General features: G+C 44.7%; 1 protein-coding gene across 1 annotated transcript in view; it reads right to left on the bottom strand.

Moving 5' to 3' along the window:
* Positions 1 to 339: 339 nt before the first annotated feature.
* Positions 340 to 16,585, bottom strand: part of NAA30 (N-alpha-acetyltransferase 30, NatC catalytic subunit) — a 63,071-nt gene continuing 46,825 nt past the window's right edge. The window contains exons 3-4 of the mRNA XM_069638078.1: positions 5,687 to 5,742; positions 340 to 1,795 (exon numbers count right to left, since the gene is read on the bottom strand). Coding sequence (XP_069494179.1) covers positions 1,658 to 1,795; positions 5,687 to 5,742 — 194 coding nt within the window. The 3' untranslated portion in view covers positions 340 to 1,657. The remainder of the gene's footprint in view (positions 1,796 to 5,686; positions 5,743 to 16,585) is intronic.

Here is a 16,585-nt window from a genome sequence, read left to right as displayed (position 1 = left end):
AAAGAATAATTTAAAAGCAAATTAAAAAAAAATACAAAAAAAGTGCTCCTTAATAAACACAGGGTAACAAATATGCCTTTTTGATTTTTGTAGGTGTCACAGTAGAACCAAGAAGGTGCGACTGGCTTCCAGCAATGTACGTTCTACCAAATGTGAGCTCATCTCATGGAACTGGATATCCATTCCAGAAATGTCAATCACCCACAAGGAGGTAAAGGAATTAAAAAAAATATATAAAAAGATCAGTAGGTTTTGAAATCTAACGTCGGAACAACTGAAGACCAACATTGTGTAGAAGCTCCACATTCTGCAGGATTTTTCCAAGTAGGACAATTAAAATTAAATATCTGATGTTTATTTACTTTTAAAGGAAAAAAAATGACAGCCGATCACATCTCACAATGACTGACAAACATTGCCTACATGTAAACTGTGGGACAGGTGGATTGGGGGTGGCTTATAAAACCCACATTGTTCAAATGGAAAAGGTGATAATTTCCTCCATTTAACATTGGCTTGAGCGCTCAAATCAAACCCAATTACAGAGCACAGAGATCCAAAGAAAATCAAAGCAGCTAAAAATAGGATACACAAAATATTCCAAAGCATTTTTGAACACCAAAGCAGAGCAAACTGAACCCAAATCTGAGAAAACTTGTTCCAACTGCATTAAAAGAGCTGTTCTTGAGCGATCCTAGCAATAATTGTGATAAAATAAAAATCAGACCAATTTACAATAATTTTCTATATTTTTCTTATAAAAATTCCCTCACTCCTAAAGAAACAGTGCATCCAGAACCAGCATAGATTCATTTGTATTACCAGCTTCCTTCTCGTAGCAGCTGTGCCAGGTTTTTCAAAACAACACCTGAAAACAGGGGCCTTCCAAACTATCTGTCTCACCTGGAAGAAGCATCCAAATTATAAAATCTGAAATAATTTATCAAATTCAGAATTTAAATAAAATCAGAGGTTTCTTTGCAAAGGGCAATGGCAAAGAAATGAAAACAAAAACGAAAGCATGCACTCAAACAAGGAGGTGAAGACACATACTATCTATACAGGCACTGGCAGACGCAATTTAAGTGTTACCATTACTGGTTGGAACACCCCCCTCCCACCCCCACCGCATACATTTTGTCATTCACTAATCACTGAGGTACCAATATGTAAGAATGGAAAATTTTGTATTGAAAAATAAAACCTAAAATTTAATTGTTTTCCCCATTTGGAAAACCATGGCAATTTTTGTATGAAATGTTTGTATGCTTACAGAATTTAACAATCAACATTGGCTCTATCCCACCAACAGCAACCAGACATTATGTTCCACAAACAGATTCTTTGTTAAAATGTTTTTTTTATATATTTTACAGTCAGTAGACTTGCAAATGAGTGAACATAGCTTGACTGTTAACCGGCACGTCCTGCAGACACCAGAGGAACTCCTTGCAGTTTGAATCTGTTTCGTCGAGGAACCCACACGCCGTCCACGCCTTAGTGCAACAAATAGGTGCGACACTCAACGAGACACTGACAAGATAAGAGCTGTATGGAAAATACTATGTCCATCGGCAAAGCAGTTCTGTACAAACTGCACTGCGTGCAATGAAGTTCTTTGCAGTGTTGAGAAGTTACTAGGTGCAACATTGTCCACTTAACGCAGCCACAGTTTAAGACGCAGAGCATCTACTCCATTTAAATAGTATCGGAACAGCCGTTTATCCCTCACAAAGCCAAGGTTTTCATAAAGTTTCAAAGCAGACTTGTTTGTGATTTCGGTCTCCAAGACAACCTTTAACAAAAGAAAGAAAAATGGTTTTAATCAAATTAACCACACTTACGAAATTTTTTTTTTTACATATGATAGGTTATTTATTTTTAATTATGATAGATGTAGAAGTTTCTTGGCAAACCCTAGTACAGTTCCACTGCTTACAGATCAGCGGGCTCATTCTTAACAATCGAATGGTGGCCCCTTAAATTAGTCAAGCGCAAACGGTTTTCTTCCTGCAGTTGTAGGACTGTATAAAAGGCAAGAGGGGACAGTCTTAAAGGCATTTTAATCTATGCAGTTCAATGTCAGAAACCCACGAACTCCCACCACCCACATGACTCGTGCCATTATCCCTACATTATCCCTAATCAGCAGCTAAAGAGAGTCCCACTATCCAGACTAAGGAAAACTTTGGTTATATGGTTGTGACAGCAGGAATGGATTGGTTGTACAGTGACACCATACCTCATAAGAAGTAATAAGTATATACCATTTCCCATACCACCATAGATGGAGCACAGTTGATTTTGAAATACCAGAGACCCATTTGAGCAATAGAGAAAGCATCAAACAGACAAGCAAGCTTCTATGGAGTGCTCTGGGATCCCTCTGCCATGCATAGGGGGCCGGGGCTCTTCACTGTGGCCGGCTTGAACATACCAGGGGCATGGTCAGCGCAGGTGGGATTGCAACATTGCGGCCATTATAGAGGACTCGAGCACCTAGAGCTTCTGAGCCTAATATGCTGTCGACTGACACGTTTGCCTTGACAGCAGAGGCTTTTAAGACAGATGCTCAATGGAAGGCAGCTGGTCACCAGCGATTTAGATGCCATTGGTCTCAACATCTTGTACTCCCACCAATATGGTGAAGAGGCGCAAAATTATACTAGCTCCATCGGTGGCATGAAGCCCCAATTACTACCACAAGATGCTAACACCAAAAGGCACAGAAACCTCATTGGACACTCGAAAAGAGTAGTAGGCCAAGGAGCGTAGGAAACAAAGTAAAAATGAGAACGTTCCCGGACCTCCACCTTCAAGATCGGCCCACTGGATTTGATTGCGTTAGCAGACTTGAACAGACATGAATTGAAAATCATACGTTCCTTGTTCTCCAGACTCCATAGCAGGGTATCTGGCCAAATGCCTTACCATCGAAAAAATTGCAGCGGAAAAAAAAGCAGCAAATGCATTTAAAGGTAAAGGGTTTAGTTTAATTATAATGGGTTTTAAAGGTTAAAGAAAAGGTGGTTAGGTGACCCCCTCATTAAAAAGTTTTTTGATGCATTTTTTTTTAATGGAATTGTAGGAATTTGATGCAATGACTAGGAACCTATTCCACCTAGGGGCTCAGCAACAGGTGACATTTTTACATTCAGTGAGGTCTGAGGGAGGTATGTGGCCAAACTATCAAGAGCCCAAGATATCTCTCAATTGGTTTGGCTGGGAGCGATGCAATCTATAGCACCTCTCGAAAGGGTTAGCATTTGAAAGGATGCTGTAGGAAAATGAACCAAGTGCCAACCACCTTTCTAGCCACCTGTTGCACAGAACCGCTAAGCATGTATGGTGGGGCCCGCTGGCACTCCATGCAATGCTGGGGTGCTTTGCTTCCTGAAAACAAAAAGGAAGCATACTCCAGCATAAAATGAGCACTGCCGTGGAGCACTCTGAAAAAACAAAACTATTGGGAGCCCTAAATTGCTGTCTTAGGTGCACTGAGAAGGAGTACCATCCTGCTCAAAACTAACATGACTTAAGATCAAAGCCCATCAAGAGATCCTGGATCTCATTTTCGGGATCAATGCCACCTGTGCACATGCAGAAAAGCAAGTCGCCCATACAAAGACTTGGAGGAGACATCAAACATATTGGGAGTGAAAATAAAAGCAGAAGGACTTGGGAGATAATGTTACTGCCAGCATAGGAGAGCAAAACCAACAACACGGCCATCAGATTTGCAAGCCCACAGCAGTGAGGAAGAGGTAGTGATCAGCATGAGTGGGGACAAGACACCACCACTGCTGAAACAATACATCCTCTACACTTGATGCTTACCCACTTGGGTGGAAGCATAGCAAATCTTCTCAGGAGACAGAGTATGCCAGACAGGGCGTATGCTGTGTGCCTGTCGCTGCATCCAAGGCGCAACACTGTAGATTCCTCAGGTACTTAGCAAAGGAGCAGCACAAGTACAATGTGCACTGCTGCAGCTTCACTAAACTGTGTTGTATGCCGGCCTGAAGACCTCGCTCATGAAAGCAAATTCCTTCAAAAAAGCAAAGGAGGATTTCCAGTTAATGGTCATCATCCTTCTGAGCATGAGGCTTCACAGGAAGCAGTATTCTCTAATGCCAAGGAGCCTCAAGGCTGGGCACAAACAGTGTAAGAATGTCTCCTCCAGAAGAAAGACTTTGATGATTATCATATCATAGATCATGGATACAGCAGAAATGCTTCAGTCACCAGTCCATTGCACACCCGTAAGGAGTCTTCCACTATGGCTCCATTTCTCCCTGGATCTCTACATCCCAAACAGAAGACTTAAGACATTTTGAAGGAATGCACCCAACCCAAGATCAACTATTCGAGAAGAGGGAATCCTGGAAAGATAAAGCAACATTCTCCATCAAACCCGATGATTAGAGCTACTTTTCAAGCAATTATTGTTGAGAACAGGTCGGAGGGGTCGAAGAAGAAGACATCTTGACAAGGTTAATATCACGAGGCGCGCCGAGTCTCCGAAGCAAACACGTTTGCGGAAAAAACGGAACTGAGGCTGCGGGCGTCGTGCATCCTATAACATCGGGTGACGTCGCCCTCGACTGAGGCTGTCGAGGGACATCAACCAGACGCAGAACGCCCTCTGCCGAAAAAGTTTCCGAACTACACAGCTGTGGACATTACATGTCAAAGATGTGGAATACGTTGGAGGACACAATCCATTCAAAAGAATTTGCAAATGGGAATAATTTAGTCCATACTTTGGGCACTTGGGAATTAAATTTTTCCAGGTTGTAAAAAGTTGCTCACATCACCTGGGTATGTTTTGACAAGTAAATACATTTTAATTTCAAAAACATTCGTATTGTTCTTGTAAAATATGCTTTGTGCCCTGTAATTACCATAACTTTAATGGGGTTTATTCCGATGGACTCGTCAGAGAAGAGAACAAAACAGCAGGGCTCACCTTTGTGGCATGCTCTTTGTTGATGCCTGTGGCTTAACTCCACCAGCACAACAGGCACGAGTGGCAGATACCTGCTTGCACACGTTACCCCTTGTTTTGGGAGTAAAAACAGACACGCCGCTTATCTGGAGAAGTTTCATCAGGTTTATTAGACAGAGTAGCATTTTTACTGAGATTTGCACCCTTGGCTAATGTGATTATCCAAGAGAACCAAAGAGAACTAACCTCTTTACAAAATCATAACATTCATTAAAAGCAGGCAACTGCAAAAACTCAATGAGCCCACGCCATCGCGCAATACAACTTTCTCGCAGTGCTCCAATTCGATCATGTAGTTCTTGTGGACATGTAAATCAAATTGGATCTTTTTTGGTGCTTGCTATTTGATTAATGTTAATTAAAGAAAGGTAAGTTTGGTGTATATTTGGAGATCTCACTGTTTGCAAAATAGTCCAGGTAACACGGGACACAAAAACACACCTAGTTTTACAATGCCATAAATATGAACTTCAAACCCATCACTGTCCGCAAATGAAAACACTAAATGAACAGTGCAAAATCTTTTAGCAAACTTCAGAATGTAACTTTTTTCTTGAGTAGTGGAAAATAAAGTCAGACAGGTCCAAACAACTTAAGCAACCTCTAAAGGCACTCTGTAAAGCTGCAGTTAATGATTCAAGCAAGCCCCAATCCTCAACACAAGTCTGGAAATCTTACCTCGTCACAGTCGCCTTCAACCATGGCATAAATAGCTTTCTTAACCAAGTTTGTACCTGGAAGACAAAAGCATTAAGCGGTTAATCTTTATACTGCAAGTAACATTAGGCAATATCAATGAAACTTCTAAACGCCTTCCCTGTTCTCTGCCATCCCTCGCTACTTAGTGCAAATCCTCCCTCTTTCCAATCTACCTTTCGCCTCCTTAGCTGCAGACTAGCAGTTCAAGCGATTTGCATGCATTGGCAGTTTATCGGAGAAGCCATATATCGCTATGAGCTGCCAAGCCTTGCACGATGTGGCATCTGCATACAGTATTGCAAGCTATAAAGACAGCCCATGCTTTCTTTACCACTATTTTGCTTAAGATTTCTATAGTATTTTTCTACATGTGCTTCAGCCCATCAAAATTAATGTTAACAGGCCTGCACGGATATTTTAGTCTTTCAGGGGTACAGAATGAGGTGCATGTTTTGAAAATGGCACATGCCAAAAAAACAAAAAAAAAGAACAAACCTAGAACTGTAACTATACCCAACAAGCATATCCCTTCCATCTCCAATGGTCCGGGCGAAGAGTCTCGTGCTAAACGTGGGGCTAACAAAGGGCAGTTTTGTTCGGCTCTCGCGTTATTAGAATACATTTGAGAAGTAACCAGAACAGGACTGCGAGACTTGTCCTTGGCCTCAAGCCCAGGGATTGTATGTCTCCAGTTCTGAGATCTCTTCACTGGCTGCCCATGGCTGCAAGGATCAACTTCAAGACCCTCTGCATCGTCCACAAGGCGTTCTGGGGCCCGAGACAGCACCACGTCCTTCTCAAGCTCTCCGCTCATCCACCTCCAACTCTCCAAGCAGAGAGTTGGGGGCAGATCTATCTCCTCAGCTGGGACCTGCCTCGGGAACAACCTCTCTGCCTCTCAAACTTGAGCAGAACCACCAGTTTCCTGGAAGCAAGTCAAGACCTTCCTTTTCGCTTCCGCTTTCCCTCTTCCTCTCCCCTGCTGATGCACCCGACTGCTACGCACACTGGTCACCTTCTGAACTCAGGCCCAGGCTCCTGCATGTCCAGTTGCCCTGGCACTGCCTCCAGGCTCCCCAGCATTTAAGGGTCTGTATCTGCAACCCTACAATCCCTTCTCTCTGCACTTATCCCACTGGATGCACTTGTGAGTTAACTGCGCTTCCCCCTTTCACCCCCCCCCCCGCCACTTCTTCCCCCTTCCCTGCACTTGCGCGATCTGAATGACAAGGCCTAGTAAAATCGTTATTTTGTCCTCCCTTTGTTTCCCCCTCCTTGTCTTGTTGTGCCTAGAAACACTTGTGTACAGGCGCATTATAAATGCCACATCATATCAAACAGACTGCATAGAGGAGGTCTCCCAGGCACAAAAGCAGTCTACCCACGCATGAAAGCAGTCTCCCAGGCACAAAAGCAACAGCAGCTTTTTTGGAATGGGTTCCACGTTTCAATTACCCAAACTCCAGGAGTCCGAAACCTCATGCTTGCATTATGAGCTTTTGGACCATCAGTATTAGCCAGCGTAGTCAATGGTGGGCGACATGGGGAGTTAGAGAAGAGGCACATGGAGCAGACTCCTGGTAATTCACAATGTTGCCTAATTTGGATCACTTTGGATTTCACGGGACATGAGTAGGGCAATTCGGACAAGCACCACTTGCTTTCAGTGCTTTTAGAGGCAGATGCACTCCGCTGGTGAGGTACAATGAGGCAGAGATCTCTGGGGAAGCTGTTGGCACTCTTGCTCAGTCTATTTGCCTGGCATTTCCGACGGGGCTCATTCATGGGCAGATCACAGCAATATGCAAATAACTATCCTCCTTGGGTTTAGCTTATGGAGATAAAAAGTGTTTGAAGGGCTCTGAGTGGGTTGCAGACCATAAAACACGTAATGCTAGAATTTGCTTTTTTTTTTCTCCAGAGTCGGGAACTTGTCACGTTTCTGGTGAATCAGAGGAGATGAAAGCTTCCACTAATCACTAACAAAAAGTAGGTTTTCAGATTACATCAGGCCTGGCACTAGTCTCCCCCCCCGCCCAAAGCCCACTCCCCCCCACCCCCCAAGAAAGGAGGCCTTGTACGTGGGACCCGAGAGAGTGGAGGCATTGTGGTGGGGGTATTTTGTTCTAAATGCGACGCAGGAACTGCAAAGAGATTAACATTCTGAGAGGCTGCAATGCAGGAGGCAAGGCCAAGAGTTGTTTGCTTTCCCTGGACAATGATCTATGCCCCACATGATATGTGCACCTATCAGCAAACCCATAAATATCATCACATTCATCCTGGTGTACAGACTACCGACATACGATGCAACCTTCGTTGATAACTTCATAGAAGCCATCACCAATATAGCCATCAAGCACGAACATCTAATCATCATGGGGGACAAACATCTGGTTTGAAAAAAGTCCCGCCAACTCCCAAAACTCACTGATTGGACAACTTACAACCATGAAACTACGACAGCTGGTCAAAGGGACAACACACTCTGCAGGACACAACCTCCACGCAATCTTCGCCAAGGAAAGACTGATCACCACGTTACCACCGATACAAATACCGTGGAGCAACCATCTCATCCCATTCGTGATCAGACTGCCAATGCAAATCTACCTCCACCTGCACTTGAAGAGTGGAATTACTAAACTATGCCCTGAAGAGGACCCTATGGGTCGAAACACATGCTGGCACGCTTGTGTATGGGCTCACGTGTTTGTCAAGTTCTGTATCGGAGCATTATAATTGATCCAAGGTTTTACAAATCTCATGAGCATAATTATATTTGGAAATTCAGTTTCCAGGTTTTGCGCGTTGAATTTGAACTCACTTGTTTTGACAACCCTGTATTCGAACACTGCAACTGTCCCAAGGTTTCACATATTTCAGGAGTATAACTCCTCTTGGTTTTTCAGGTCTCAAGTTTCATGAGTTAAATTGGAATCGGCCACCCTCATTAGAGCTTATCACATGGTCTTGAACCCATTCAAGAATGAAATGAGCGGATGGGCTCACTCACATTGATATTAATGTAATTGTCTGAATAGGATTTTCAGAGCTTTTGATCTTGTTATGCAATATCCTTACCAATACAACTTTTCACTGTTTCTTGCCAAACCAAATTGTGAAAATACTTGCTTTATTCTTTAGAGGAGTGCAGCGTGGCAGAGGGAAATACCTTTATCACTTCGTTATTGGTGGGCTGGGGTTACCCACCCGACCTGTGTACCGCAGCCACACCCATTTTCCATTAATAAGATTACAAATACAGTAAAGAACGTAGCGCACTACAAACCAGGAACCCCACTCCTCTTTCACGTTAATAAAACGATGTTGCTTGTACACACTTATCTGCAGAAGGAAGCCGGCACAAGGTGGCATAGTGGTGGTCATAGACTTATTTGTGCATAAAAAGGCCCTCACTATCCCCATCTCATAAGAGGTGTTTCCCTGCCTCAAAACTATGTCAAATCAAACTCCACCGTCCTGTATCACAACCTATTTCTATCCCTCATAATGCAACTAAAGGATAATCTAACAGAAAGTACCTTCTCCAGGAAAATGTCTCCCATCTCCTGATGCTTGGGTAGCATTTTAAAAGAATGTTCTCTTGCAAAAATAATGCCAGGGGCAATGGCGCTCTTCCACTGGCTTGCAGGTTTCACAAAGCCTTTATATAATTTCCATGTCCATGATAATGGCTCCCTTCTCCTGCATATATCTATACAGTTTCCAATAAAGCCAGGGGGGGGAAGGACTCCCTTCCCCTGGCGTCGTGGGGACCAGGAGAATGACTCCCTTCTCCTGCATTTCTTGACACAGTTCGCAACAAGGTCACGGGGAATGACTCCCTTCCACTGACGTCTAAAAAGTTCTCACAATCTTCAGCTTCATGTACACTTCGCCACTTTGTTTTGGTGTCCTTTGTTGATCACTGGACTTGGTGTCTGCTTGATTGCTCCCTTTTGTTGGGGGCTCCGACCCGTCTCTTGTGGTCAGTGGACGGTTGCCACTGCGCCAAGGGAACTTTCCTTGGATGCTTGGTTGTACTGATTAGGGCCTCCAACCCGGTTATGATGTTCAGTGGGCTTATTGTTGCCACTGCGACGAGGAAACCTTCCTCTGGTGCTGGGTATACAATTGTTAGGGTCCCCGACCAGTCTATCTTCCACCCCCATAACCCTTCTGGTTCTGTTGCATCTCCAGTTACCGTTTGAGGGCTTTCAGCAAGCCACTGGGATTGCCTGGCACTGGGGTTCTTCTCTCAAATGCACCAGGCTCCTCACTCCGTTCCACGCTCTGGTAGGCTGCTCGGCTCACTTCTCCGGCTTCACGTTCAGGTCTGTGTCAGCTGGACCCACGGAGAACTCCTTCCATGCTTCGCTGGCATCCTCCGCTCTCCTCTGACTCTGGTCTGCCCACAGCATTTGAAACTCCCGCTGGTTTCTGCATCTGTTGCCTCTCCCGGCTGGGTTTGACAAGGTAAAACATCCTTCCATTTCTATTGGAGTTTTCATCTTTGGAGAATTACAAGTCTTTTGTATGTTTTACTGAGACCATCTCTATGCCTCCCCTCTGGGCGTCCCAGTACTACTGGACCGTAACAAGTTACACTATAGAATTGCAGTATAGTAAGGTTAACTGGTGCTGCACTGGTATACTGGATGATGGGGTTATTAAGAGAACAAGGAGGTTGTGGCCCAGAATATACGTCCTCATAACCAAGAGGGGAGCCCTCCCCTGGAAGGTCTTCCCGCATGTTAACGCCCCTAGCGGGAATATTGGTTAGCGGCCGTGCCACCAAGAGCTCCCCCATGTGGAGAATTGACTTTATTGAAAGATTTGTCCCAGGGCCCTTACAAATTCTATTGAAAATATATATTCTGCTGCATTAACAACTTAAGTACGAGTGTAAAAAAAAAAAAAAAAAAATCAGGTTGGTAGTAAGTAAGATTTAATTCTGGAGGGGAGAGTAGTAACATTAAAACGTGATAGATGCAAGGATGTCAACTTAACATTACCACTCATTGCTCTGCACTACATTCCATGCCATGCCATAATTCTTTAGTATGTCGGTGCCATTACAGAAGGATCAAGACATAAGCAAACGGCTCTTGGTTCAACCATCAAAAGGTGCAGTTCAGTCTCAATTGCTAGTCTATGTACCCTCTTCACTGGAACACAAGCATTTTTAGGCTTTGTGGTCTCACAGTCCAGCAGTTTGGGCAGGGCTGCTCACATTAGTGGAAGGGCCAAGGCCGATTCTCAGATGGTGGTATGGAAGGCTGACCAGAGCAATAACAGTTATGAATGATTCAGAGACTTACACCCATCCTTTAGTTTTTCCTGCTAGGTGTAAGCCAGAACCTTTGCAGTGGAACACACATAGGATGAGAGAAGATACGAGGAGAGACACACATCCTACGAGCAGGTTTGGTCATTCACTCACCCATTGACTAGCTATGGCTATGTGGAGGCCTATGCAGTGATTGAACTTGGGATGAGTTCACCAGGAGCAAAGAGCAGCTCCGGGTACCAGGCATAATCAGTTAGGCAGGAACTACCTGCGGAGAGTACATGCGTGCAGCAAATCTAACTTCATTCTAGGGGATTTTAACTGTGGTTGCTTCAACCTCTTGGATGCATCAGCTATGCTATTGAAGTCTACGATGGCCGACCTTCTGTTTGAGCAACCCGTTACATCATCCACCCATGAAAAAGGTAAAACACGGGACTGGGTTCTATCTCAAAACATCTGTGTTGATGTACATAAAAGTCAATGCCTGTGGTCGGACCATCATCTTCTGGATTGGAATGTCACCATCTCTCCGGTCCAAAAAAACTTACAGAGGGGTGTAGGGCCACCTTTAGAAATATCCATAAACTTACTCCAGCAGCTATGGCCCCTTTCTTTGCACCTTTGGTAAATGACTTGGCTAACCTTAATTTGGCAGAAGAACTTTCCAATGTCTACTGTAAGACACTGGAACTAGCCGTTGAAAGCTTAGCGCCAGTATAATCACATTTAGTTACAAAACCACCTGACAAAAAATGGTTTACGCCTGAAATGCGGGTCCTTAGAAATAATGCTTGTGTGGCACTTACTGGGATACATCCAAGTCTAACAAGCATAAACTCTTATTTGCAAGCTGTTAAAGACTATAAAAAAGGAATTATGATCTTCGCATTTCTGCAGCAGCGTCCAGCTCAAAAGGAGCTTTTTAGGACCCTTAAAGAGCTTGAAACCACCTTTTCTCTGCCTAGTCAGATGGTAAAAAACGCCATATGGTGTAATAATATCCAGGAGACTCTACTGGATAAATCAGAAAAAACACAGGAAAGTATCAGTCTCAAAAATAAAGATTATCCAATGGGTGTGAAAATCGTCTCGGAACAAGCAGTTCCTAAAACCGTACCAGAGTTTACATTCACGACCATATCAGCAGTATTTGTCGCAAACTCAAGCCCACTAATTGTAGGGGTGAGGTTTGCCCGGCTATTACTGTTAAAGCCTTTGCTCCACATTTGGCGCCTATGATTACAAAGTTTATTAATGCCTCTTTTAGAGAAAACTCTGTCCCAAGTAATACAAAACAAGCGTGGTAATCAAGTATGGATTTCACCACTTATAAAAAAAGCCTTCTCCTGATCACAGTATAGTGGGCAACTATCACCCCATTACGAATGTGCCCTACTTGCTGAAGATCCTAGACGAAGTGGCTCATCTTCAGATCTAAGCCTTTCTGTCCGCTCATGACATCTTGGGGTGCAAACAATCTGGCTTTAGAAAAGCCCATATTACGGAATGTACCCTCTTAGAGCTCAAGACCAACAAAATACCAACCATGGCAGAGGGCAAACTACCATGCTCATGCTTTTGGATCTCTCCGCCACATTTGATCTTGTGGATCACACTATCTTGCCAGAGAGATTAGTCTTCTGCGCATTTCTCCAAACCAGCGATGAGTAGGTGAAATCTTTCCTTGCGGATCGCAGAGCTAGGGTATTTTCTGAAAGTGTCATGGCTGAGGAGTTCACTGTCTTATGTGGGGTCAGGGTCCCACAGGGCTCACGCATGGCACCCATCCTTTTTAACATCTGTATGATCACATTATTCGAACAGTTAGATAAACATGGTGTGGTGTGCGCAAACTATGCGGGTGATAGGCAGTGTCTTGTGCCCATGACTGGCGAGTATGCACGTGATTCTGACTCGCTAAATTCTGACATTTTCCAATCATGGATTCAAGTAAATAATCTGGACCTTAATGATTCTAAGACGGAACTTCTGTTGCTGGGCACTGCAATGCACTTGAAGCTTCATGCGAAATATCCATCCTTTAAAATTGCAGATTGTCATATTAATACCCAGAACAAGGTCAAGACACTGGGTGTGATCCTGGATCAGGAATTGGCTATGAAAACCCAGGTTAATTATCTTGTCTCCAGCACGTATTATTTGAAGCTTTTAGCTCAACTGCGGCCCTTACGGTCATCGGTAAACTGTGCTGCAGTGGCTCGTGCCATTATCGGAGACAAGATTGATTATTGCTCCAGTCTATTGCTTGCTATTTCCAAACAGGATTTGACCCGGTTGCAGGTGATCCAGAATAACGCTGTGCGCATTGTGGCAGGACTGAAAAGCAGAGACCACGTTACAACGGCTAGTAGAGCATTACACTGGCTCCCCATTCGTACCCACATCATCTACTGCATGATGTGCAATACGCAGAATTGTATCTCAGGGCAAGCCCCCAATTATTTGGCCAGTCGCATTCCGCGCCTATTGGCGCGTCGAGTGCTTAGGTCAAATAATACTGGTTTATTAGAGACACCGAGAGTGCATCTGTCTTATGTGGAGCATTGATCTTTTCCACATGCTGCTCCACAGTTGTGGAACTTGCTGCCGCTAGAACCGAGGTTACGTACCAACCTGCAGCTTTTCAAGAGCAGATTGAAAACCCATCTATTTGAATAAACTTTGTCCAATAATGTGACTGCGCGTCTATAGGACCACCCGTCTCCACCCTCATTCCCTGCGGATACTTTCTGTTGTGGGTTTGTTTGTCCTGTTGGCGCCATCATGTCTCCGGGCTCGTTATCAGCGCCTTACAAATATAAATAAATGTCCCTTGGCTGAGTTCTTTATCCTCCTCGATATACATTCACAAACATACACAGTCAATATCACATATCTAGGTTTGTATGACACCATTTGCCACAGGGGTCAAAAGTAGCTCCTGGTACTTGTTGGTTTCAAGCAAACTAGGCTCCCTGTGGCTATAACCAGGAGCTAAAGAGCTCCCAGCTCCTGGCAGTTATGGACCCTGCCTATGGCATTACTACCAGCTACCTACCCCTCAACGCCGAAACATACCCTTTGGGAAATCTTTGAGCAAGCTCTACCACAAATTAGCATCAATCTCAGTGCTGTATAGTACCCGACAGTGTTCTAGCTAAGCATTCTTTTGAGTTAATTACTTAATTGCCTCTGTAAATGAGCTCCATGTGTGATAATCTCTTAATGTGTGTCTTCAGCTGTCAATTCAACAAGCAATATCTGTGCCAATGCCTCTGTTCCTTGCGCAGGAGTCCTGTCTAAAACAAGCAATCGCAAAGCCAGCAGTTTTGGCTCGTGACAGACATTTGCCAGGCAATTACATCATATGCCCAGGTATTCGCAGTGTTCCCCTGCTGTTCCCATTTTATGGCCGGGTGATACCCTTGTGGCAGTGCCTGACAAATGCCTATCCATGCCTAATTAATAAACGCTGAAGATGTTGGCTTTGTCAATGCAGGTTGTTTTTAGTTTTTCTCCCCAAGTGAAAGTGCATATGCCCAGATGTGGGTGCTTTGTTTTCTTTGCCTGGGGAAATAAGCTGCACCTCACAAGGCCCTACCTGAAAATGGCAAGGCTAGGATGGCAAGTATGGACCCGTTTCAGATCTTCTTCCAACGAGTACCAGTGGGGTTCCAAACTAAATAGAATTTATCTTTGTCTGTGTGAAAGCCGAACCTGAACTGTCAGAACATTTAATGATTCTCTCTGAGAAGCACTGTGAGAGTAACTAGTTGGCATGCAAACAGAATACATCATGTGTATTGTGGGTCTTGTTTGGAAAGTATGGTGTAAATCATGAGTGCTGGGTGTTTAGGCAGTGCTGTAAATTGAAATTATTTGCTGTGGGACCCCCACCAGTGATGGGAGGCTTGATCCCATCCCGGCACCCCAATAAACATTTGCCTCTAAGAACATTAATAATTTTCACATGGAAAATAACAAGAGAAGGAATAAGTTACTTGCCTGTAACTCCGGTTCTCCAGCATTGGTATCGTTCATAGATCCACATGCTATGAATATTCCCTGTAGTCAGGCTGGGAATCTTCGGTAACAGAGCAGTGTAAACTTAAACTGAAAACTTTCAGTCACTTGTGCACTCTATCCTAGTCATTTTGGGTCATACTGCTCTCAGATCACCCACCTTAGCTCCTTTCTGTCGGCCATTTTAAGATTTGGCAGTAAGGGCCAAAAGATGAGTCATGCGAGGGTTGCATGTGAATCTATGAAAGAGACAATGCTGGAGAACTGGAGTTACAGGTAAGTAACTTATTTCATCTCCAGCATTGGTTCATTCATAGATTCACATGCTGTGACTAGATTACAAAGCAGTATTACACCACCACCCATGGGCGGAAGCGAGCTCCCAGCATAATTTAACACTGGAGACTTACCCACCTCACGCGAACGGTCTTCTGCAGAACGTCCGTCGACACAGTAGAACCTGGTGAATGTATGCACCAATCTCCAGGTGACTACATGACAAGTCAGGAAGCGGAATTCCAGAGAGAAAAGCAGTGGCTGCAGCTACTGCTCTGGTAGAGTGAGCTCGCGGCCTGCTGGGCAGCGGTCTAGCGGCTTGCTGATAGCAGAATGAGATGCAGGCAGAAACCCATCTTGCAATGGAGGACTTTGAGAGAGCCTTCCCAGGCCCAGAGGTCCAAAGGAAAAACAGTTGATCGGTTGTATGGAAGGACTACACGCCACAATGTACACGCCACATAGAACTTCCAGGGCGCGCACAACATCCAGTGTGTGCAGTGTTCGCTCTGCTGGAGATGTTGGTGTGCCAAAGAAAACAGGCAGAACCACCTGCCGAGTTAGGTGGAAGGCCTTTGCTTTGGCACCAATGTTGGGTTGGTATGTAGGACATCTTTGTCCTTGTAAAATGTCAAATAGGGCGGTTTGCAGGTGTCAAAGTGGTCGCTCCCTGGGGAGCCACACGTTTTTAACAAGAGAAGCTGGTTGTTGTGCAGTTCCCACTTGCGCCAAGAGCGTAACTCCCTGCTGAGGGACTCCACCAGAGTGTTCTGAATTCCCAGTAGATGAAGGGGAATGAGAAACATGCCCTTCTGTAGAGCCCAACGTCACAGGGCTTGGAACTCCCTGGAAAGCTGTGGGGACCTTGTTCCTACTTGTTGCAGACATTGACATTGTGTTGTCGGTGTACATTCGTACCAGTTTTCCCCCCAAGAGGGGAAGAAAAGGCTTCAGGGGCCAATAAATTGCTCTTAGTTCCAGCAGGTTGATGCGCCTGCTCTTTTACTCCTCCGACCAAAGGCCACTGGTGTGTTGGTCCCGACAGTGGGTGCCTCAGCCCTCCAGTGAAGCATCCGTTGTGGTGGTGGCGTGATGGTCGGGCAACCTGAAGGGGGCACCCGGCACCAGATGGTCCCTCAATGACCAGCAGCGAAGGCTCAGTTTGAAAACCGGTGTTAAGAGCAATCCAGTCATCCCAGAACACTGAAGCTTGGATCCAGCGGGCATCCAGGAATTCCTGCACCCGTCTCATGTGTAACTAGCAGTTGATCAATGGGATGCAC

Source organism: Ambystoma mexicanum, chromosome 14, assembly GCF_040938575.1.
Source record: "Ambystoma mexicanum isolate Mex_15411 chromosome 14, UKY_AmexF1_1, whole genome shotgun sequence".
Classification (NCBI taxonomy): domain Eukaryota; kingdom Metazoa; phylum Chordata; class Amphibia; order Caudata; family Ambystomatidae; genus Ambystoma; species Ambystoma mexicanum.
This window is presented reverse-complemented; position numbering and strand designations above follow the sequence as displayed.